The sequence below is a fragment of the Thermobia domestica genome, chromosome 14 (assembly GCF_964235325.1).
Source record: "Thermobia domestica chromosome 14, izTheDome1.hap1.1, whole genome shotgun sequence".
NCBI lineage: Eukaryota > Metazoa > Arthropoda > Insecta > Zygentoma > Lepismatidae > Thermobia > Thermobia domestica.
Genome location: NC_137467.1, coordinates 191,795,963 through 191,821,189, shown reverse-complemented (window position 1 = coordinate 191,821,189; position 25,227 = coordinate 191,795,963). Strand labels below are relative to the sequence as shown.

General features: G+C 33.9%; 1 protein-coding gene across 8 annotated transcripts in view; it reads left to right on the top strand.

The window, feature by feature from the left end:
* The window catches only part of LOC145670518 (uncharacterized), a 77,523-nt gene extending 58,838 nt beyond the window's left edge, over window positions 1-18,685 (top strand). The window contains exons 1-4 of one of the 8 annotated variants that reach the window (XM_081739277.1): window positions 2,528-2,662; window positions 6,725-6,885; window positions 11,237-11,747; window positions 16,602-18,685. In XM_081739277.1, the coding sequence (XP_081595403.1) occupies window positions 11,425-11,747; window positions 16,602-17,700 (1,422 nt within the window). In that variant the 5' untranslated portion in view covers window positions 2,528-2,662; window positions 6,725-6,885; window positions 11,237-11,424 and the 3' untranslated portion in view covers window positions 17,701-18,685. The other 7 variants (XM_081739282.1, XM_081739278.1, XM_081739279.1 and 4 more) reach the window with 7 other exon arrangements.
* The last annotated feature ends 6,542 nt before the right edge of the window (window positions 18,686-25,227 follow it).

Genomic DNA, 25,227 nt, shown 5'->3' with positions numbered 1-25,227 from the left:
GCAACCATATAGAACAACAGGTATGATTGTCATTTTATATATTTTAAGCTTTAAATTCCTCGACAGAATTCGCGACGACAAGGGATTTTGAACTGAATAATAACACGAATTCCCTACTTTTAATTGACATTTAATTTCTTCGTGAATATGATTTTCGTCTGTTAATTGATCCTAGATATTTGAAATTATCCACTTTATCAAAAGTATTATTTAATATTTTAACGCATCCATAATTTGCTTATTACGGTCCCGACTCACTTCCATGTATTTAGTTTTCTCTGCATTTACTTCTAAACCCATGTTCCTGCAAGCTTTTATTAAGATCTCTGCATTTCTTTCTATTGTTCTCCTGTCATCCTCTATTAAATTTACATGATCAGCATATGCCATAACCTGGTGAATACCGTTCAACTATAGGCCCTGGTTGCTATCTTTGATTTTCCTTATAGCGTATTCCAGAACAAAGTTGAATAATAATGGCGACAACGCATCTCCTTGTTTCAGGCCATTTTCGACGTGAAAGCTCCTGGACAAAAATTTCCCTACCCGGACTTCACCTTGGGATTCATTTAAACATGCATCCAAGTAAGAAAATAAATAATAGTATCATCAGTAATTGATAACATTGCTTTTAAAACTTAATATTATTTTAAATAACAATTTATACAATAAATACTGTGTATATATAACAAATCTTTTTCATGGATCCTAAGGACAGTAATTAAGATTTAAACACAAATATAAGGATTATTTATAGAAAAGTAAAAGGACAGTTACTTGAATACGTGATAGGCACGCCTAAAAGATGTAAAAAATACTTGTTTCTGATTGGCCAAAACTGGATATTGTAAACAAATCCTCATCTGTGATTGTGCGAATGCCACTGTCCACGATATTTGAAGGGAATGTCTAGGAAGACTTATATATATTTTTTGTTTATACAAGTTTATTTCCTTAACATATTTTCAATAGCTATTTGCTAATGGTTACTTAGAATTCAAATGTATTTTTCTTTTTTCTTTGTTAGTAACACATTGAGATATTTGGATTGTGGAACTATGCAAAGATCAACTTGCCAGTAGAGCGATTTGTCCAAATAACTCATTTCAATCACAGTTGCCCATTTTTATGAGTAGAGTTGATTTTAATGTCCCTTTCAGCAGCGAGGCTATATGAGGCCCATTTTTGTGAGTTAATTTAGATATCTCTTGTCAGATCTAGCTCGAAATGTTAACAAATTTCATATTAATTAAAACAATATAGAATCACAATAGGATCTCTTATAATGGATTAACAGTTTTAAAAAAGCATTGAAATTGGAATGAAATCCCTTGAAAAACCAGCAAAAGCTACAATAATATAACTACTGCATCCACATTAGTACGAAACAGTAATATAAAATCCATATTTTCGTAATACTCATGCAAACTATATTTCCTTTAAGATGTCTATTAGCAGTATCATTTGACAATATCAGATATTTGGAAACAAATTGCAAACTAAAACACACATCTTTAAACGAAATTAATAATAGGGAATAAAGTATGTGTAACTTGTTTTTCGCTCATCTGAAATATAGCCACTGCAAATGCTCGTACTACAAATTAGTTTTGTGGAAATAAAATATTTCTCAGTTCTTCATATAGTAGGGAATAATCTTTCGAAATTTACCTCCAGTCTTACTTCCGCGAATTTTTTTTATAGTCCGCCATTTTAGGCAAGACGAGGATTAGGTCAAACGAGGATACTTTTTCGCCTAAAATGGCGGACACAAATCTTATCATTGATCTGCCATAAAAATGTCAGATAATTGGTTAGGCGAAACGAGGATTAGGCCAAACGATGCAAGATCCTTTGAAGCTCACTATAGTGGTTTTTCCTAATATTACAATTTGTTCGCTATCTTTGGAAAAAAATGTCAAACACACAACCCTTGTCCTATGTGACTACTCAATGCCATATTCAGAGTTTGAGATCCGTAACAATTTAGTTGAAGATTAGTAAATACATTGTCAATTGAAATGCAGGAAAATCTTATGAAATCACTTTGTTTTAATATTGGCATATGTCAATTGAAACCTGATAAGATGTTCTGAAATGACTTAAGACTTTTAGGATATCTGCGCTGTTGGAACTTCAACATTACATTATTTTTAACCATTTATTGGCTTGTGTTTTTCGAACAGTTATTTTTATGGTATACGTGCGGTGCGGACGTGTATTTGTATAATACCTATAATGAAAAGTCCTCGTAAAGTAAATCTGTACCCATCAATACAACTCTACCATAAGAAACAAGGCACTGCGAGTGAATTTCGTGATGATTTTCAGGGCACATTAGTTTCCATGCATTTTATCGCTCTGTACACAATTATTTGGGCATGTACGGTATCCGGGGTAATAACAGTTCCAGGGCCTTGGGAATCATTAGAACAAGAAAAGTAAATGCTTTTAAATATGATGAACTATTTATAATCTGCACCAGAGATTAATTATTACTTGAAATACTAATTACTTTGTATATGTTTATTAACTAGATATTATCCGTAATCTTTTGTAAGATGTTTGGCAAACGTTAGCTTTCTTGTTTATATTGCATTACAAAAGAAAAAGAAGAAAACAGCTGTTACAAATTGCAATTTGCATGTTAAATGTTCGAGTGGTATGTATCACGGCATGTGGGGTAGTAATACCTTTCATCCTATAGTTTTCCACTGTATAATTTAATACTTCACAATATAAAAGACTTTTATTATTTTTTTGAACTCTTAATAACTGTCCGAAAGGTGTTTCTTGCCATGGGCATGAAACTAAGGAAGAAGACAAGAGTGTGCATTGTTTTTAGCCTTTTTTATTTCTGGTTTCTTTTCTTGTTGACATTGCACAGTATAAATTTTTAGTGTAATAGTCGGTAAGAGTGCACTTTGTGCAGAACATTCATAGGAAGCAATACAATAAATGGTGCTGGTGTAGTTTTGATGCACAGCGTTTGGGAAGATTTAGACGTAAAATTGAATACATTGCATTGAAAGACATATTTGTAAGGAACACATTTCTGCAGGCGACAGAATTTTATACAAAGTAATGCACCTGTATTGTAGGTTTACATGTGTAGCGTTACTAGTGTAAAATCATTACAAGTGCTTTACGATGGGTAAAATAAGTGAGTTCATATGAAAGATGACTATTATATGTTATTTTCCAACGGTAATGTATTTGTGCACAGTATATAGAAGCTGTATTTTATGTTTACAAGTGCAGTGTTACTAGTATGAAACCATGACAAGTGTTATTGAAACTCATATCAGCCCAATACACTTCTTTTCACTATCATCGCTTACGCGTGCACCCAGCATCGCAGACGCGCCTGCTTCCTTCGGGTGCACCGCGGCGCTAACGCACTGTTCAACCAGCTTTGCCCTGTTCTGACTCGGTTAGGTAGCGTTCGCGCTTTCTAGTGGCCACCTAGCACAGGTTGATTTGTGCTTTTGCACTATAGGTCTTATGCTATAAATCCGGAAGCCGTATTTATGAATCGGAAAAAATTAGTAAATTTTGAACAGTTACTTTTTTTTGGCCCCTTTGAATTTTGTCTATGCAAGTGTGATATTTTCATGTCGCTCAGCGCAAATTTTTTAGAAGACAATAAGTAGGTAATTAATGAAAGAATAATAATTTTTAAACAATTATTTCGAGTAGTGTGCCCAAAGTAAACCTGCACGCAAAAAATAGCAATACGAGCAATTACGCTCTGTTAATTGTAACAAAATGGGTCCAATCTTCCTTAAACCTAAGCGAACCCGACCATGCCCTACTTATTTCTACCTTGCGTCATGTCAACAATCTGCCAAAATCACTTGTTCTGCACAAAACGCACTCTTGCCTAAGCGATCTTGTGCTTACGTGACACCTGCATTACTTAAGAGTCCCTTTTTTCGTTTCCGATGGGCGTATATTCTAAAAATGTTCACTTGTATAGTGTGTTCTCAGTTATTACCATCATTATAAAGTGGTATTTTATTGTAATGGTTTAAAAAAAGAACTGGCATAATGACTACCTTATTCGCATTTCGCTGGAAAGTTGGAATCGGAGATGTGAAGTTCAGGAACATCACATTTTGCAAAACTTACAGGTGAAATTCAATACTCTATAATGGAAATTCAATACTGTATAAGGAACAAATTTCTGTAGGGGGCACTTAATAAGTTATACAACTGTATTTTATGTTTACAAGTATAGGGCTACTAGGGTAAAATCATTACAAATACTATAGAACGGTAAAAATAAGTTGACGTATATAAAAGATGACTATATTAGATGCTATTTTCCGCGGGAGAAGTATTTCTGTAAGTGTACAAGAGATTTATTTTGTTTACGAATGTAGTATTACTAGTGTAAAACCATTACAAGTATATACTATAGAAACTCGTATAGCTGCGAAAACCCACGTGTTTCTCTACTCTCGCTTACGGGTGTACCCATGTGGTGTCGCGCAGGTACATCAGTTTTGTCCTGCCGTGACTCAGATATCAATCTTGCTGCGGTTTGTCTTTTTTGCTTTGTAGCATTATTACATACATTTGTAGCTTTATTACATACATACTCAAATTGCAAAAGAATTATAATTTTTCAACAATTGCAGTTGCCCTCTGAACTCCATCTAAGCTAAGTCAGGTATTCTCATGTCGCCGATCTCAAATCTTGTCGAGGGCAATAAGACTGAAATTAATAAGAGAAGTTTAATTGTTCAATATTTTTTTCGAGTAGTGTGTCTAAATTGACCTGGATGGAGTATGATTCCTGGAACGAGTTTACGTAGTTCGAATTCCATGTTAAATTATAATTCACGTCTCGTATCTAGGCTGCTTAAAGGGATGCTAATCTCTAATCCAGCCAATCAACCAAGTAAAAAGGATTTCTTTGATCAACATGGCACAGATCTGCTTTTGGCCTGAGGAAAACAAAAATTTTTTTTCTTCTTACTGGAAGGTAATTTTATGAAAGAAATGACTTCCCACTTACTATTACTTTGAAATCTTTTATTCGTATAGAGTTATTGTGTCCGTTTTCAAGTGTAATGAACACATGTAGTTTTTTTGCGTAATAAAAACTAATATTGGTGGCCAATATAAAGTTTGTATCCCCATGTTTAAAACGTTGCACTCCGGTAACTATGTGACATCATTCGCAAGTTTAGGTATATGCAAGTTAAGTTTAAGTGACCAAATCGTGAAACCATTGCCGATTTTAACTAACAAAATCTGACGTAATTTGATCTAAACATAGGTAGGTTCAGAATATAATCTAGAAGTTACCAATTAAATCGAGTTATCAATTTTAGCCATATAAGCTAATCTGAATATATAACGAGTTGTAATATAAGGGCAAGTTTTTTTTTTAGTCGCTTTATTATTGAATCGATTCCTATGGAACTGGTTTCTTGGAATAGTTCCATTAATATAACCTGACACCAGTTTTTCCGGAATCGAATTCGTTAGAAATCATAATGGCTCGATCTGCAATGTTGCTGTAATTAATTTAAATATGGTAAGTTTCAAATGCTGATAAATTTAGAACTATACCAACTCCCTATCTTAATACAGTTCTAAATTCGTTAATACTTAAAATATGCAACGTAGAATATAACAAAAAAAATAATAAATAAATAAAATAAAATAAAAAAATAAATAAATAAAAATAAAAAGAAGAGCAAGAACCACTGAAATCACCTTACCGTGAAAAAGGTCATTTACTGCAGAATACGAGATCAGAAGCAAATTATCAAGACACGATAACCAACGAGAGAAACACAGGAGACACAATGAATGAAAAATTCAATCCGATTTCGAAAATCTCTAATTTTATCGTGTTCTAGGATTACTGAAATAATTCTCTTCGTTAATTACTCGCGCATTCTTTATTCTTTAGTGAAATGAAATGGCAGTTCAACGGAGACATTCTTCGAATTTTTTCTCCTAATCTCTTTTGGAATACTCTTTTTCATGGTTGTAACAAAGTAGGAAATGCTACTGTGTTTTATGGAATTTTTAAATATTATTTTTTAAAATATGTATATTTTCCATACGGATAATGCGTATTATAAATCCACTTAAGTGTATTAGATTATGGAAAATTGACACAGAATGCGGCCTTTGCCTTTTTAAAAAATATCTTTTGAGTCTTAATCATTCTTACACCTCGTAACATTGTACTGACAGTTTCAGCATTTCAAATTGAATTCCATACCTTCACTTGTGCACGTAAATGAATCAGAACTTGTTAAAACAACGTTAGTCAATATTAAAAGATTCATAGTCCTTTTGGATTCTAAGCGGTTAGCAGGTCATGGAACTAATAAAATACTTTTTATTGTTTTCATGTTCGCTTCCGAAATGTTTCCTCTATATTTCTGGATTTTCAGCTTACTTTTTTAACTTCTATTATTTTCTTGCATTTTTTAAATAATCAGTCTGTTACGGGTGCATTTTCTTCCTTATATTCATATCCTTATCCGTACAAGTAAAGGAGTCTGTTTGTGTACGGCCAATATCTAGAGTTGAAACACATTGAAATATTTCATTTACAAATAACAAAGATTTTTTTCAGTAGTAAGTGCTGACCTTATACATTTAGATTCCTTAAAAGCAGTAAAAATGATAGTTGTTAAATAGTAATAGGTGTTCGCTTTAACAAATACTGATTCAAATGATATATTGATTTCAGGTTAATACTAATTGCGGAAATTGAAGGTTCTTTAGGATTTTGAGCTCTCCCCGAAAAATGAATATTGACAAATTGGAATGCATCTGGGCAAGATTTTCTCCTTACAACCAAAAGTACTTTCAAAATTTTTCGTAGGATTTGAAATTTCGATGTTCATGCAGGTAAGATCATATAACAATTTTTCTTAAACTAGAAATACAAATATCTAATCAAAACAACGTTTGTTTAAAAATAATAATTGTGTAACAGTTTTGTCAACTAACTGAACGTATTGGCTTCAGCAGCCACTGTAACAAACAAGACAGAGCTGCGTATAATATAAGATAATTTTAGAAGCAAGTTTTTAACGCTGATTGGCTGGTCAGAACGGATTCAACCAGTCATAATAAACGTTTATAAATGTGAAAAAAACTCTATAAATACCTTTTCTTCCCTGGTCCGCCTGAAAGTTAAGCTAACAGATTATGTTTTTGCAATAACTCGTCCCACTGTTTGTCAATTTTAAGTCCTGCACTCCAGTTCACAACACAGCTTTATTGTTCTTCAATAAATTTGGCCTCCTTCCACTTTCTTATTAACGTCCTTTGTTCTAGTACTAACACTTCAACCTTCTCAATTAATATCATGTCCTGTGTCCCTCACGTTAAAAATAGCATTTCTTTATCTTTTTAGTCTTTCATAATCTTCGTGTTTTAACCTTTCTTTCAGTTCTTCTCCCGTTTCACCAGTATAACAGCTGTTACATTCACTACATTTTATCTTGTAAACCACTCTTATTTCCATCATCTCTCGGTTTTCCTCCTTCCCTTCTTTTTCCTCATGCGTAACACGTGCAATAATCTCCCTCTACGTTGAAATGTTCCATATTTTCTTTAGAGCTCTTGAATATTTCAGTGTCTTCCCTATGCTTTCTATTCCCCACCATGGCATGGTTTATTTTCTTCTCGTTCATCTTATATTGCTTCTTACTATTCTGGTATCCTTTCCATCTGTTGCTTTCTTTTATCATATCCGTTGGTCTTCAATTGGCTGTGAAATTGCTCTTATGTCTTCCTCTGCCTTCCTTCTGTCACTACTAATCCACATGTTTCTCTGTTCTATATTTCCATCTCCTCTTTGTTGATCGATCAATATGTCTCTTTTTATAGCAGAAGTTCCCTGTTGCATATTTCTTTTGGATCCATTCTGTTACCAACTTGTATCCCCGTCTGCTTATTTTCATATCTAAAATGGCTCCTTCCTCTTCTACTTCCAATTCGAGATCTATCCTCTTCTCGTCATTTTCTATTTTCTTCACAAATTTGGTGAGTTGCCTCCGTGTACCCTTACATTTCCTGAAACAATCATCGACATTATCTGCTGAGAAACCTAAGCTTGTTCCCTTTTTTCTTCTTGCTTCCATTCCCCCCGGATCATTACTAACCGAAAGAAAACGATGTATATGAGTATATTGTTACATACACAACATGCGCGCAAAATTTCAATCTTTTTATCTTGCTAAGTTCGGGAGAAATTTTTGAAAGTCTGAAGGTGACCCATGTTTTTTTTATCTCTATATATATACATAATACAAGAATAATTTAAAAATGTACTGCGTCATTACTATTTGACCTAGAGTCATGGTTCAAATGTCATTTTCTTTAGTATAATAAGCCCTTTCCAACAGTACCACTCATATGTTCGTATGATACATCTAAACCGGAAATATCGGGAAAACGATTTTTTTCTAAAAAAAAAATCACCTCAGAACACCTGCGTCCCTCGGGCCCAGCCCGGTGTCGCGTAAAGGTTAAAAAAAAAAAAACCCTAGTGGTACACACAATCCGTATACAAAGTTTCAATCTGATATCGTGAAAACTAAAGGCGTGAAATTTTTTTGAAATTTGCCTTAAGAAAAATAAAAAGTCATGCCCTTCCGCCCTTACTTAGTGCCGGAAAGTTGACCATCCGGTTCTGAAACGCATCTGAGGTGTTCTTTGGTCCATCCTTGACTTGACCAATAAATAAAAACCTGCCTTAAATACCAGTTATAAAACCTAAATTAGCGATCAAAGACAATAATACGGCATGATAATTGCTTGGGGTCCAGGGCTCGATCCCAGCCTCCGCCAAGTGAAATTTGTGTTGAACAAACACCCCTTGCGTGAGTTTTCTTGAGCTTCTCCCGTTTCCTCCTACTTTCTTCATTCCACCATTTCATTCATTCATTTCTCATCATCACCGTCTCTTTAGCCTATTTGGCATAAGCGTGGGACGTAAAACTCAAAGATTTCATTTTGCGCCATGGTAACAAAAGTTACCAAAAATCCTAAAAGGGTGAAAATAAATATTTATTCATTACTTAAAATAAAAGACCGCTGTATACTACCGCACAAGAACGACTTTTTAAAAATTAAATAGCATCACAGTTAATTTTCCTAATTAAAATGAATGGTATTACTGTAATATGATAAACGTATTTCAAATGTACTAAAGTTATAATAAATAGGAATACCCAGAACTTTTCATATGGGTATGTGTGAAAGTAATTAAAGCTAATCTGCCCTTTTATTGTAAGATTTTTACGTTCTATTCAGTTCAGCATTTTAAAATTAAGATAAAGTTATTTCAGAGGAAAAAATACAGATAACATTTTAGAATATATGACAATTGAAGGGAAAACATAATCATATAAGCTGTGCCCTGGTACATACAATATAAACTCCTGTGATTTTCTGGCATAGATTTCGCCGTCATCAGAATTTTCCTTGCATTTTGACCGCTTGGATTTAGTTCCCACCGTCGTTACTACAGCCATTTTATACATGAGTTTCGATCTGCATACAAACACGCTAGGAGTCAAGCTTTTGATGCTGCAATTCCCTAAAAATTTCCTCCTTGCATAGAATTCCCTGTCTCCAAACATTAGACAGAACGGGAATTCCCGTTCTACCTACAGATAACATCATTTAGAATATTTTCTACAAAGTTCTGGAGGGCCTTTAGGCAGATCAAGAATGAATGAATCTTTTTAATATTGCACCCCCTAGTTGGGGGGTGTAAGGAATTTATTTCCGTGGGGGTGTCCAAAAATTTTAGGAGGGTGCTGGGGGAGTGTTAGAAGGGTGTAGATAAATCACTGCTTACAATATGTTCTATGCAAGCAAATATGTGGGAAAAAATATATATAGTAAGTTCAAATACTTTTACACCGCTAAACAGTTTAAATTTATATGTGAGTGGATTTTCTAAACTTGACTCCATTAATATTATAAACCTATTAAATTTTTAAATATTATAAACTAATTTGGTTGGGTAACTGCTAGAAAACACGTGTCTCACCATTTTATCAACATTTGCGCATGCATATTTATGTTCACAATATTTGCAAGATACTGACTTGTCTTGATAATTTAGCACGTAACATTGTCACACAGGACCTTTCTCCCTACCTATTTCTCGAAATATCATGCTTAATTCACATGAGTCCGAGTACCTCTTCAGAAAGTCGAGTCGGAGATAGAAGACAGACTGACATCTATTAGTAACGGTGGTCCGGGGTGTATTAATAGTACTTCATCTCTATTTCTACATAATTTCTATATTACTTTACAAACTGATTCCTTTTCATTATTTGTAAATTAGTACTTTGCTACTTTTTAGTGCAGATGGAAATGGGACTTTAAAAAAATCATAATACTAGTTACATAAATTACAGTCAACGAATTTTAATATTTTTTAGCTCCAAGTTATTTCAAGCCGAGAAGTAAATGATAATAAATCAAAATAAAGTAATTAGTCATATTTTTGTTACGATTTGGAAGATAAAGTAAAGAAATGGAGACAAATTCCTTCCCGGGAATTTATATGCCAAGGAAAAAACCTAGGAATATTCCCATTTTTATTTTAATTCCCAGCGGGAATATTGCCACTGCCCATCACTAGTCATCGTGGAAGATTAAGATAGAACTTAATCTTGCTTTTGACAACCAATTGTTTATTGATCGTGCATTCACGTACGGACCAAAGGGTGTGTGATGCATAGGTAGTCATCGTCGTGTCAGTAAGGGCAAATCGAACTTTCCTGTCCAAGCTTCTCTACGTATGGTGAGGGTCTCTGCTATAGAAGCTTTCTTTACCCAGTGTGTACTCCACCTGTGGACTAGGGACGAAGTAGACCTCATTCAACTGTTCATATGCGTTTACTGACGTTGTCAAGTTAGACTGTGACTTACATAGAACTATACTCTTCAGATGGTCCGATAGCTTTGTCACTAGTTGGAGGATATAGGTGGAGAAAGTAACACAAACCTCTAAGGACGTAATTTTATTTCTGAAATTTTGTTAGAATGTGCTTTCAAATACACTTCCAGCAATGTTTAAAAGTTAAATATTTGCATTAATAGTATGCAGTAATTAGTATTGTAATCTAGTTTCGAATTTATATGTTAATTTTAGATATACATTTCCTGTTTACTTGTCTTGTTAAACAAATTTGTCAGCAGCTTTTGTTTTATCTATCCTTTTTTTAAGGTTCTTTTGAGAGGAATTGCTGTCTAGTAGTATCTGAATAGAGCTGCTACGAACTCCACGGCATTCAACAAAATGGAAAACAAGGGACCAAACGTTGCTTAATATAAGGATAAACTGTCTGTAACAACTTAATATCATGACAGGAGTGGATATAAAAGAAAGATTAGTTGATTAAACTATCCTTAGAAATGGAAAGTAATGCTTGTTATTCCGAGGAAGATCCATTGGAAGGTAAAGATGTGGTATTCACTGGTAACGAAGTATCCAGGTTACCATTAGTCACAGAAGGAAATTCGATAATTCAACATGCAGAAACGCACTGTTCGACTTCCGACTTAGTTGCTTTTGTGAAAGTTGAACCTGAAATCAAGGATGAAGAAACTTATTTATCTGAATGTGGCGAGACATTTAAAATAGAAAGATATGCAATATCTGCAGAACCATTGGAATTATTATCAGGTAACAGAATGATAGATAAAGTAAATGGTTCAATTGGATCTGAAGCTCAAAGGTAATATTTTATTTCTTTTTTTAATATGCATATATAATAAAATATAGTGTATATATATATAATTTTTATTTACATTTGTATTTTACCTATTTTCTTATATTCGCTTATTTAGCTTGACGTGCCTGTGTGCATATCAGGTTCGGTAACAAAAGCAAAGAAATATACTACGCTCACATGGTATCCTGGCTAACTCCGAGTGCACTAGAACAATGATACAATTGCATTAGATAAATATTTATGTCAACAGCGATCGTTAGACTTAAGTGTATTTCCAGGAGCTTTTTGGCGTCCTCCCAAATTTGTGTAACATGATACTCATGTGGTTTGTGGGGACTGTACTTTAGATCATATACCATATAAGCAGTTCGAAATACTTTTGGCAACCATAAATTTCTTAAGTGACAGTGAGTAAATCGTAGGATATATGAAATGAGTAGGTGATGAAAAGTAATCCATTTTAAAGAAAATGTATCTGATTTTCCACGTTTTCATTTCAACCATTTTATACTATCTAGTCTAACGTCAAAACTGAAAGTGTAAATTGAATCTTGTAAGAGAGAGGATATTAAGTTAGCGGATGGAAACCTGCTCTTCCAATTGGCCTCAATACCAATAACATCTATACACGATCGAATGCTGATATGTAACTACAGGTATACCACTCATAATATTTGCAATACCTAGTAAGCAATGATTGGACATTTGTGACACTACCAAAATTGCAAAAGTAAACGAAAAACAAAACAAACTACTTTTGTTAGGATATTTCTTAATTTTTGCATAGAACTCCTTTCCTTGTTTTGGTATCTCTGTCATTATTGCGTACTATGTAGAAATTGAAGGTATTGAGTTCTTTTACATTAATCAATTTTTGGTCAACAGAAAATATCTTAACTCCGAAGGAATGCCAAAACAAATGCAATAAAATAAAGAAGCAAAACTTAAACAAATTTTAAACGAACTTGACAAACAAAGTTTCATAAGTTCGTGCGCATAAATCGCTGCACACAAGAGACCTCCAGAAATTACGGTGATGTTGAGAGTGCTTTGTGGAGATTACTTACGAATCTTCAAGGATCCCACTTTCCTTCAGGAATGATATTAAAATCATTGTGAATTTTCAGGAAACATTTATTTCTGCAGGCACAAACTTACTTAAGTGAGTATTTTTCTTCCCCATGTCAAGATAGATTAGTAATATATAGCATGAAAGCAGTTTTTCTTCAACCTAATTAACCAGTAAACACCACGATTTTATCTATGATAGAAGAGTAAGGAATATTAAGATAAAGTGCTTCTGTTCGGAAAGATAAATGTAAAATTTAGAAAGTAGAAAAAGTTTAAATCCATGCCGGGTATTCAGCATGTTGGCTTGAAATTTGCTTAAGTTTCATTCTACTAACGTAATAAAGGAGGACAATAAAGGATCAAATAGTAATAATTTTTCGTCTTTTGAGGTTTGACTATTTGATATAAATAATGCCAATTTCTTGCTGTAAGATGTGTTATTCACCTAAATACCAGGTGGATGACACTAAGATATTTGTCACACCGGACAAAGCTTTTGTTTCATTATTGGGTTAATAATTTGTTAAAAACGATTTAACTCATTGATATTTACAACTAAATATCAAATCAGAAATAATATTTGAAACATTGCACCCACACTTCGTTTGCTGTAGTTGATTTTGTATGTAGTATTTCACTTTCTATATTACTGTTAGAACTGGAACAGAGCTAAGAATTGTTTTTGTGAAATTCTAGATCAGTTCACATGTCTGAAGTCAACAGCTGAGAACCTGTAATTTGTGTGTTTTGTGGAAAATTATTTAGTACATAACTTATGTGTAATATATTGGTGAAAGAAAATTTGCATTACTGCTTAGATCAGGATATATTTCTGTTTTCTCAACTATAAGAACTCACTTTTCTCAACGACATATGGTTGCTTTACAAGTAAAAAGAGAAAAATGAAACTTTCGCTAAATGAAGTAAATTGATTTTATTGAATTTTTATATTCTTGGTCTTATGTACATTTAATACCTTTGGAATCGAAAGGCTTGCAGCACTGTTTAACTAGGTGCTCTGATCACTCCTTTTTTTAAAACGAAGTCAGTCTGTTTTAATATTCCGTTTTAGCAACGGACAAAGACAAGCGAGTAATTTGCCCTAGAAGCAAACTCAGAAAATAATATGGGAGGCAATATCTATGCATGTTAAAAATACCTATAATATCTATGTATGTTACTTTTCCCAATAGAAAACGTTTAATATTATTATTTTTCCTAATCGAAAACTTTTAATATTAAAATTAGATTTGGACAAATTTAATGGTACTCTTGGGGTCGCAGTGGCTTGGTGGTAGAGCTTTCAGCTCTGGTGCTTGGGGTCCCTGGTTCGATCTCAGCTCGCGCCGTGTGGTCTTTGTGGTGGACAAACACCACACTGGTGGGTTTCCTCGGGGTTCTCCCGTTTCCTCCCACTTTTCATTTCTCCATTTCATTCATTTCTCATAATCGCCGTCTCCTTTAGCCTAACCGGCTTAAGCGTGGGACGTAAAAACTTAAAAGATTTTTCCTAATGGTACTCTTGAGACAGGCAAATTTTTGCTTCCAACTTGCGAATTTCCTGACATTTTGTGTCCTAAGCATATACATCACCGAAAATTAACTGGGTAGGGTGGTTCCATTTAACATTTATTCGTCCATAGGACCATGTTTTTTTTCTTTTTTTAAGATTTCTGTGTTATGGTAAGGGCGTTAATCACTGTCTACTTTTCGATCCGCAAGTCGTGAGAGTGCAAGCAGTGGTTTGCGTCATATGGCCTGTACCGATCAATGATATTGTTTTGTGATTCGCTCTAGTGAGTTAGTAAACAGACAATCCACCAGTAATTTCTGAATTAAAAAATAGCTCTCAAATCGAAAAAGCTTGGCCCCACCAAGCTAAAAGAACAAGGAACTATGGTGTGTTGTTTCAAGTGTAAAAAAGTTTTATGTTTAAAATTTAAAAGAAAGACATGTTTGTTATTTTTGAAACATACTTCTGCTTGTGTCATTTCGTTGTGAAGATTAACTTTTACTTTTATACGCGTATAATTAGTTACATTTTTAAGAAAGATTGTTTTAAAAGTTTTACATATAAAATTTTGGAATAGAAAGATTTTAAGTGTAGTACAGAAATATTCAATGCCATTTACTTCTTGTTATCAATTATACGTTGCTAAAAAAACTTGCAAAACCTTATTTTTTTTGTAAAACCCTAGGAAATTAAAGCTTATTAAGTTATTGATTTCCATTTGTTTCTTTTATAAGGAAATATCTTTGAAATCTGTTATTGTGGTTCAATTAAATCGCGGTAGATAGGTAAGTATTCACGTGGTGAACATTATCAGTATTAGTGCACTCTTCTATCAACTAAAAAATATGGTATTCGCATGATAGAAAATAGAATTAAGGAACGATAGCCCATGCACACAAGGTGTTCAAGAAGAACATTGGACTTGCTAGAGGAATGATTGACCTTATCATTTGATTAATATTTCAGTCTTGTATTTGAAGTCATGCAACACATTCAGTGGTACTAATCATCAGGTTTTACTTTTGATACTTAATACATATATTGAGCTAGTCCTTTCTCATCAAGTATAATTTTTTCATAGGTGAAGAGAAAGAATATAATGATATCGAAATAATTTTGAATATTATTGGTATTATTTTATAGTCGACTCAATGTCGTTTATATCGGCGTAGATTGGATCATGTTCAGTTCCACTCCCTTAATATTCGGAATATTTTTTTTCTTCTCGTGGCTGTTCTTCAGCCTCTGTGTCGCGATTTTTGTGAAAATGTCCAACATCAGTGTTGTCTCCCTCAATATGAAATACTAGTCTCGAAGCGTCTTCTAAATTTATTGGATACTCTAAAGTTGCTGAAGAATCAAAAAATACACAAAAGTTACACTTGATTTCCACAACAATACGATCGGTTTCAACGTATCTGTCTGATATAAACGTGTATCAACTCCGCATGAACTGTCGATGAAAGAACTTGAAGATTTATGTCTTTTGAAAGGCTACGCAGGAATTTACTCTTAGGGAAAATAGTCAACAGTTGAAACTTAAGAATTGACGGCAACATAACAAGTAACTGTATTAATCTGATACACATGCGACTATTTGAAGGTTAAAGTAATAGTTTACTGTGTTAAGACTCACACCGGAAATGGGTTCAGAATATTACCTTTCCTTATTGTTCTTTCTATGTTACGTTATTTCGTAGATCTTTACTCCTCTACCTTTTTAACTAACACGAAAATTAAAATCAAAAAAATAGTTTGTATGTTAATTAGAAAAAAAACAACGATATACAGTAAATATTAAGCGATTGAAGAGAATGCACGTACGTGTGAACTAAAGTCAAATATGTTCTTTGAGATATCCCCTTGAGGTCATTTGTGTAAAATTAAAAATTGTTTTCCTAGAATATTCGGTTTCTGTAAACTCGGGTATTTTTAATGATGATTTTTATAAATAACTGCATGTATATGATGAATATAAATGTTTCTAATGGTAATTCCTAACGCATCTTGAATCATGCCTCGAAAGAGAGAAATGTCAATATGTATATCATAACCTTTTATAGTATTTACTTTTAGTTACTCTGGAAGATTTGTTTAGAGTATAATCACTCTTCAGGTTAAATTAACGAGATTTGAGAACTATGTAAAGATCATTTTATTATGTGGATACCTATATAAAATTACATACCGATGTATGTATTACATAAAATTTACTTATCAATAGATGTGATTTAAATTTATATAATGATATAGAAAGGCTTTTAATTTTTCAGTTTGAATGTCTCGTATTCGTGTGGAAGTAGAAAAACTCTTAGCGGGAATTCAGACCTTGGAATGCACTCTGCAATAAATACTAGTGCGAATGATACGTGCGACCAACCTTCTCGTCAAATCTCTCTCTTTCCATGTCAGGTAACAAGCGATAGAAGTGACATTTCAAATGTCTACCCTAATTATTCCAATGAGCTTACTCAAGAGTCTGGTTTCCAGAATCATATGATCACTCATACAGTTAACAGAGCACATACTTGCTTTGAGTGTGGGAAAGCATTTACTAAGAAACGTAATTTAAGATTGCACATAATTATACATAAGACGGATAAACCATTTAAATGCCTTGACTGTGGCAAAACTTTCCTCCGTAAGGGCAGTTTAAGAGAACACATGGCAATTCATACAGGTGAGAAGCGATACTCTTGTAGTGAGTGTGGTAAAAAATTTACTCACAAAAATAGTTTCAAATTTCACATGATTAATCATACAGGGCAGAAACCATATACTTGTCACGTGTGTGGAAAGTCTTTTGCTCAAAAAAGTGATTTAAAATCTCACACAATTGTTCATACCAGTGATAGACCGTATACTTGCCATGAATGTGGAAAGGGATATATTGTGAAAAGAAATTTAGAATTGCATATGATAATACATACAGGTGACAGACCGCACGAGTGCATCGATTGTGGGAAAAAGTTTTCCCGAAAATCTAGATTGCAAGATCACATGCTAATTCATTTAGGTGAGCGCCCCCACATATGCACTGATTGTGGTAGAGCGTTCACCCACAAGAACAGTTTGAAATTGCACATAATTAGCCATACGGGTAAAAGACCTTATCCTTGTCATGTGTGTGGCAAGTCGTTTCCTCAGAAATGTAATTTGGTCTCGCACATGGTTACTCATACAGGTGACAGGCCATATTCTTGCCGGCTATGTGGTAAGGCGTTTACCCAGATAGGAAATCTAAACAATCATATGTTCATTCATACACGTCAATCACCACACACTTGCTTTCAATGTGGTAAGACGTTTCGTCAGAAAAGCATTCTGAAATCACACATGCTTACTCATGCAGGTGGCCCTGTCTTGCCTTAAGCGTTGCAAAGCTTTTGCATTATGAGGTTGTTTGAAATTTCCTCCCTGGTTACTTCTAAAGGATATATCCTACATGCTTGAGTGGTCAGAGATACAGCTGGGAGCTGTAATATTTACTTTGAGTGTGATATAGCATTTATCCTAAATCTTTCCTGTTTCCCTTAGCATAGCGGATAAGACGTTAAACTAAAAGTTTTCATTTCTTTTCTCCCAATATCTGTAGAAGGATCACTTAGTGTATACCGTTGATTGTGTCTACGCGCAGAAGTCGATACTTTGCGTTTTCACATGAACAATGTGACCTATACTATATACTTTACGCAGACGAAAAGTAATTAATCTTTCATCCAGCTTTCAAATTTTTCAATATTATAAAGCTTTTAGTATCGAAAAAACGCAATTGTGATAGAAATTGAAATTTACGTTTCTTTCTCTGTAAACACAAGTTTGAGATATGTTTCTTTATAACGTATTAATGTAAATATAACTACAAATTGATAGGTGTAATGCAGAAATTACATAACCGTGTTTGTAGTGTCAGATCGTGGTCTACACAAGCCTCACATTACGTTTGTTTCATGTAACACGAAGGAAGAAATTTCTTTCTCATGTTATTGTCCTTTATGAAATGGCAAGTGTCCTGAAATTTTCGAACTCCAACACACATCCTCAATTTGCATTTATTTTGCTATTGAATTTTGTTGTTAAACAAGAAAATTAATTAATTATAGTCTACGTTGTCTCTATGGAAAAAAAAGAACTCATTCGTGGCTAAGCGGTTAGTGTGCGCGCCTTTGGCCTGGAAGACCCGGGTTCGATTCCCGGCGGGAGCTCACGTGGTTCGGATTCCACGTTAATCAGTAGGTCCACGTCTCACATAGCCTCATTCCTAAACGGCACGTTAAACTCAACATTAACTCAAGTGTATGGAAAAAATATAGTGTAGGATCACGAGGAGTCGGCGCACCACTGCTTTTCGCAGGTAGAAGAAGAGACTCCTGCTCTCAGTGTCGCGATTCGTTTACTCAGACGTGTTATTTGAGTTGAACACTAGCTCCAATTGTGACAGTAAAACTTGTTCAATTTATTGCAGCAGATTACAAAAATATATATTTTAAAAAAATGAAATCTAAGTTTTACGTCCCGCGCTTATGCTTCCTAGGCTCAAGAAAACAGTGAAAATGAGACATGAATGAAATTGTGGGAGGAAACTGGAGAACTCCGAGAAAACCCACGCACACGTTAGTTGTGCACTATAAAGTTCACTTGGCGCAAACCAAGGACCCCAGTCACCAGAGTTGAAAGCTCTACCACTAAACCACGGCACTCAAAATATTTTTTTTTTTTTTTTTTTTTTTTTAGCATATGATCACTCATACGTGTTACCACACGTTTATTTTTTTCTTTTTTGAGTTCTATATTCGCGATTGTGGACCGACTCTGAGGGGAACGTGAAGATAAGATGCGTGATACTGATGCAGTAATCTAAGTCAGAAGACAGGGAAAAACCAAGACACATTATTTGTTCACCAGAATGACCAATCGGCGGGAGCTTGGTATGAATTAGAAACTTCACGCGACACAAATAAGCACTCTTCTACTACGTTACAACTATCCCTGTGGCTTTGAGTGGTTTTAAGATAATTGCTCCAAAGATAGTTTGACGTCGATGTTGTTTACACACATGACATTGCCCATATTTCATTTTGTGCTGGAATACTTTACTTATCAAAGTATTTTATAGTTTCAAAATGAATAAATAAGTTAGCTAATTTTTCAAGACTTAAATTTTTGATTTTTGAAATTTCAGTATGTGTCTTATAAATCTACAGTAAAAATTAGGGATATGGGAAGTCAGTAAAATTAACTTTGCTTAAGAGTGTCTAAAAGAAAATGAGTTCAGATGAACCGCATTATTGTTTGTTTGTGTGTGTGTGTGTGTGTGTGTGTAGAATTACACAAACTACAATTACCTTGTGTATTAAGGTCTGAAATATATTATAATTGATTTTTGATTAACGCTTAGAAAGTAAAATACTATAAATATTCACTTCATACTATGTTTTTTACATAACTTAGGTTGCGGATTTTAGTTGATTATTAGGGACTTACGAAATAACGGGAGAAGGCAATACTTTTTTATCCACTTCGCATGGTTTCCTTTGTTAACGGATAGCAGGTACAGTCAAACAATGCTCTTCCGAAGATCATAGCGTAGTAGTACAGTAATTAATATTCCATGTTTGAAATGGAATTTTTCTATTTTATTTAATCATAGAATTTTTTCATTTTACGAAGAGAATCGAATTGCTGTGTCAATTTCCCTTGTGATACTAAAAAGACTATTCGCTATGGAATTATTTAAGTGCTGGAGAGAATTGACTTCTAGCCTCAGGATTTGGTGTAACATGAGCCCATCACAGATTAATAGAAGTTAAACACACAAGCAACACAAAGTCTACTGCTCACAATCCTTTTAGGTTTATACTTCACAGCACTACAAGCATAGGAATATTATGAAGCTCCATTCACCAATGGAGATGCTGTATATGGCTCGACAATCTTTATAGCAACAGGCTTTCATGGCCTTCATGTTATTATTGGCTCTACATTTCTAGCTACCTGTCTTATTACGTCATCTATCACTTTTCTCCGACACACCACTTTGGATTTGAAGCCGCCGCCTGGTATTGACACTTCGTAGACGTAGTATGATTATTCCTTTACATTTCTATTTATTGATGAGGAGGTTAGCCTATTTAATATAAAGTATATTTGACTTCCAATCAAAATAAGTGAAATAGGTAATTAATACAATTCTAACGACCGCCCTACTAACCATTATTATCTAATTGTTATAGGCTTCTCAACTCTTGTCTCTAAAAGTCATTATTGATCAAGAAAAAAAGCTCCCCCTTTGAATGTGGGTTTGACCCTAAATCATCTGCCCGAATCCATTTCTCCCTAGGGTTCTTCCTTATTGCAGTAATCTTCCTCATTTTTGATGTAGAAATTGCCCTTCTTTTACCAATAACAATTACCACCAACAACACTAATATACTATCATGATCCCTCGTTAGATTAACATTCTTAGTAATTCTCCTTATAGGAGTTTACCACGAATGAAAGCAAGGATCTTTAACGTGAGCTGACCAAATAATAGGAATAATAGTTAAATATAATATTTGGGTTGCATCCAAAAGGTGTTATCAATTTATCTCAAATAGGAAGCAAAAATTGCACTCAGTTTTGACGTGAACTTCTGGTCACTTTGACCCTTATTAAGTTGAAGCCAAAAAGAGGCATTTCACTGTTAATGATATCACTGGGACTTTATTCTCCCCAACTAAGGGGATGTGAATATTCAAGAATAAGCTGCTAACTTCTATCTTTAGCGGATTAGACCGTTAACATCTCTTAACATTAAATGTCTATAACCCCCATAGTATAACATTGCATTACATTACTCTGCGTGGGGACTTGAAAGATGCATAAACAAATTCATTTTGTAATAGCAGCTTTCATTTCTTCACTCAGTGATAGTCTATGCTATATCACTGATCACAAGAAGCAAGATTGTGACCGGGTAGCGAAATTTAAAACAAAGAAGAATGTAAGTACAACCGATCATCCTGTATTTTAAAATACTTCGACTTTAAATGAATGTAAGTTAAACCCTAGAGATCAGCGTTGGTGTCTAGCTTATAGATATATAACAAAAAGAGAAAACGAAACTGGTAATCAAGGGAACGCAAGTACAATGATGTCAGGCAAAAGAAAGAAAAGAAAAGAGGTGAAAGCAATTAGATAATTATGAACACTAGAATATATTATTTTACTCATCAATATTAAGAGTAATATTTTTGTAATATGCAGACGTATGGATATTTACCTAAATATGCACGCTCATAAGTTAAAGGTAATTATTTAAAATATAGAAATAATGCGTAACGACGATAACTAAACTTTAATACCATTATAATGTAGCTGTTATTGTTACATAATACTAAAGATAATTTGTAAGACTATTAAAGAAAAACAATTGTATTTATTTTTGTAAAGAGTGGTTGACTGCATGATGAATTAATAATATTAATTTTTAATAGCGTAAATATTTTCAATAAATTCGCCATTTTTCCTACCTTCTGGAATTCAGTGAAAATCCTGAAGTAGTTGCTAAGAATTTAAAAGTTGAAGAAACTTTTAAAATACATATCTCTATATTTACTAAAGGAAGTTAATTTTACTGTGCATACATTTTTCCCAACAGAAAATTCTGATTTGTATATTTTCACATTTGTCAAGTTCTATAAACAAAAGATGCTACTGATATTCTATGAATGGATAATTTCGTAGTCAAAGAAACAGATCTTTTTAAAATGTAGACCCATGGTTAGTTATTAAATACTAGTTAAAGCCATAGTGAAAGTATAATAACTACAAATAGACTATAATGAGTAACCATACGCTTTACGAAATTTGCTAATAGTTTCATTACCAAATTTGCTAATAGTTTCGAATGTCCCCAGAACCTCTTTTTCCGGTTACATTCTTCGGAGCGAAACGTAAGGAGGAAAGGTTTAAGATTTCAAGGAAAAAGTAAATTAATATTTTCTTGTAATATCAATAATAGAAACTAGCAAAAAATAAACTCAGTAAAGTTTGCTGGATATAAGGTGAGATCATTTTTTTTTCATTTTTCAAGCTGCGGTTTTAAAACGATATCTTTCCTTCGGGAAAATAGACTTTTGGAATTCATTTTCTCGAAAGTCCTTCAGCAGGTAACTCGTTAATTAGTATTAAGAAAAATATACAAACCTAATGTAAAGAATCTTTAGAATTATGAATCTTTATATGAAAAATAATGAATTTTGTTACTTCCACCTTTGGTGCGTGTGGTGGACAAACACCATGAATTTGGGTGTTCTAAAAGTTCTCACGTTTTTATTTTCTTCATTCTATCATTGTCGCGCATCTCACTACCACAGTTTTCTTTAGCATCAGTGTATAATCATGAGACGAAAAATATACAAAAATGTTGTTCTATTTAGGTTAGACCCTCCTGAGAAACTGTTATTTTAAGTTAAATTTCATGGGACTTCCATTTCTTGTCATGAAGAAAAACTTGGATATTTTAAGTGCAAGAACACTGATGTTCCATTATGTTAAAAGAAGTTTTACGTGTTTTAAATCAATAGTATCCGACGACTGAGAGAGATAAGATTCCTGAAAAATTATTCCTTAGAATTTCAGTGGCATATATTTATGTATATTTACTTCTCTTCGTACTTAATAGCGATCTCACGAGCCGATAAAAACAAATAAGACATTTTGCACAATTGCTTCTCGTTCCTTTGCTTTTTTGAGGTAAACCATTTTTAAACTGAAGTCCACAATTGCATTCATGTTAAACTTAACATGTACTATTATTTGTTTAATTGTCTCAGGTACTATTATTTGTTTAATTGTCTCAGACTGAAATATCTAGGCCTACATCATATTTTCTTTAGGTTGCACAACTTAATGCAGTGCATATTCCTATGCGAATCGAAAATATAATTTCCAACTCGGAGATCATTTGAGCTTAACACTTTATACCTAACATTCTCTTATAAATTCTTTAACATTCTTTTTCTTCCTTATAATAACCTCACATGATACTGCAATACTACAAAGATAATATAACATAGACTTGCATATGTATGCAGCAAAGGAAGAAAAACACTCACTTGAATGGTAAGCTGCGTGAACAATACGGAAATGGTAAAACCCAAAGTCGTTGGTTGGAACCATCCCAACGGCCTGCGATTTTTTTTTTTAGATAATCTTAAGAAAGAGCATATTAAGGCGTGATAATCTGTCAAGAGGTACTACAGATGAAGAGGTCTCATGCATTCCGCTTGGGAGCAGCACTTTACTCGTTTTTAAAATCTTTACGCGTGTCCTTAAAGTCTGTTGCAACCCCGAAAAATCTGAAACGGCGAGACAGATATGAAAACGGAAAAACGTCTTTCATCATTTCAAAAGTACAGCGTATCAAAGTAAGATAAATTCTCCCAGGGTATCAGACGGGGCCGAATACAAAATTTCTAAACGGAAAGTGGTTCAACTTGCATATCGTCTTAAAGTTTGTGCTAAATGAAAACACATAAAGCGAGTCTCGACTCTACGATAAGCCTGTGCAAAATAGCGGTCGGTCAAAATATCAACACAATCTTCATTGCAAAGTCTATGGCCACTCGTATAAATCTGAAACTGTGGGATAGGTGTAAACACGAAAACACGGATATGTCATTATTTCAAAAGTATAATGATTCAAAGTAAAATATGTTCCACAGTCCCTAGCAGGGTCCCAGACGGGCTCTAACTCAAAATGTTGAAATGGGAAAGTGGATCAAGTTAAACTTTCGTATGATTTGCTTATTTGCTCCCCTTGGCATTTGAAACTTTTGAGTTCGACCCCGTCTGGGATCCTGCGGGTGACTGGGACATTTCTGTTTTTACTATGATACATTCTTGTTTTTTTGCTCACCTATCTCACCGTTTCAGATTCATATGAGTGGCCATAAATTTTGCAATGAAGATTGTGTTGATATTTTGACGCATTACTATTTTGCACAGGCTTGTCGTAGAAAGTCGAGACTTGATTTATCTTTTTTTATTTAACACCAACTTTCATACAATGTGCAAGTTGATCCCCCTTTCTATTTAAAACTTTTGAGTTGGACCCCATGGAGGACCCTGGGGCAATTTATTTTTGATACGTTATACTTTTGAAATGATGAAAGACATTTTTAAGTTTTCATATCTGTCTCACCGTTTCAGATTTTTCGGGATTGCTACGGACTTAACGGACACGCTTAAAGATTTTAATTATAACGAGTAAAGTGCTGCCTCCAAGCAAAATGCATGAGATCTCGCCAATCTTGGTAACCGATTTTGATATTACATTGATCCAAGCTTTCAGGAAATATATACATCATCTCCACTTTGTGGGTTAAGGTTGAAGTACATCCTTAGTTAGATGCGTCTCAGAACTCTACAGTTTCACTGGAAATTGAGTATTTAATTTGATCACCAAGTTTGGTATTCATTTTGAAAGTGATTTAGTGTTTGGGGTCCCGGGTTCGATCCCAGCCGCCGCCAAGTGAACTTTGTGGTGGACAAACACCGTGTGCGTGGATTTCCTCTGGGGTTCTCCCACTTTCTTCATTCCACCATTTCACTCATTCATCACCGTCTCCTTTAGCTAGGGATGTGCGATACTTCGATATATCGATCGATATTTTGTGAATATCAAGATTTCGATATTTTGTATATATCAAAATCGATATGTCGATACTTCGATATTTTTCGATATTTCGATACTTCGATATTTTTCAATACTTAAATATTTCGATATTTTTTTATATTTTGATAATGGAGGTGGTCTCCATAATTACTAGAAAACATGTTTTAATTACAAAAAATAAACACAAAAATGTTGCGTGCGGTTTGCCCGTAAATAGATGGCTGAGCGCCGCAGAT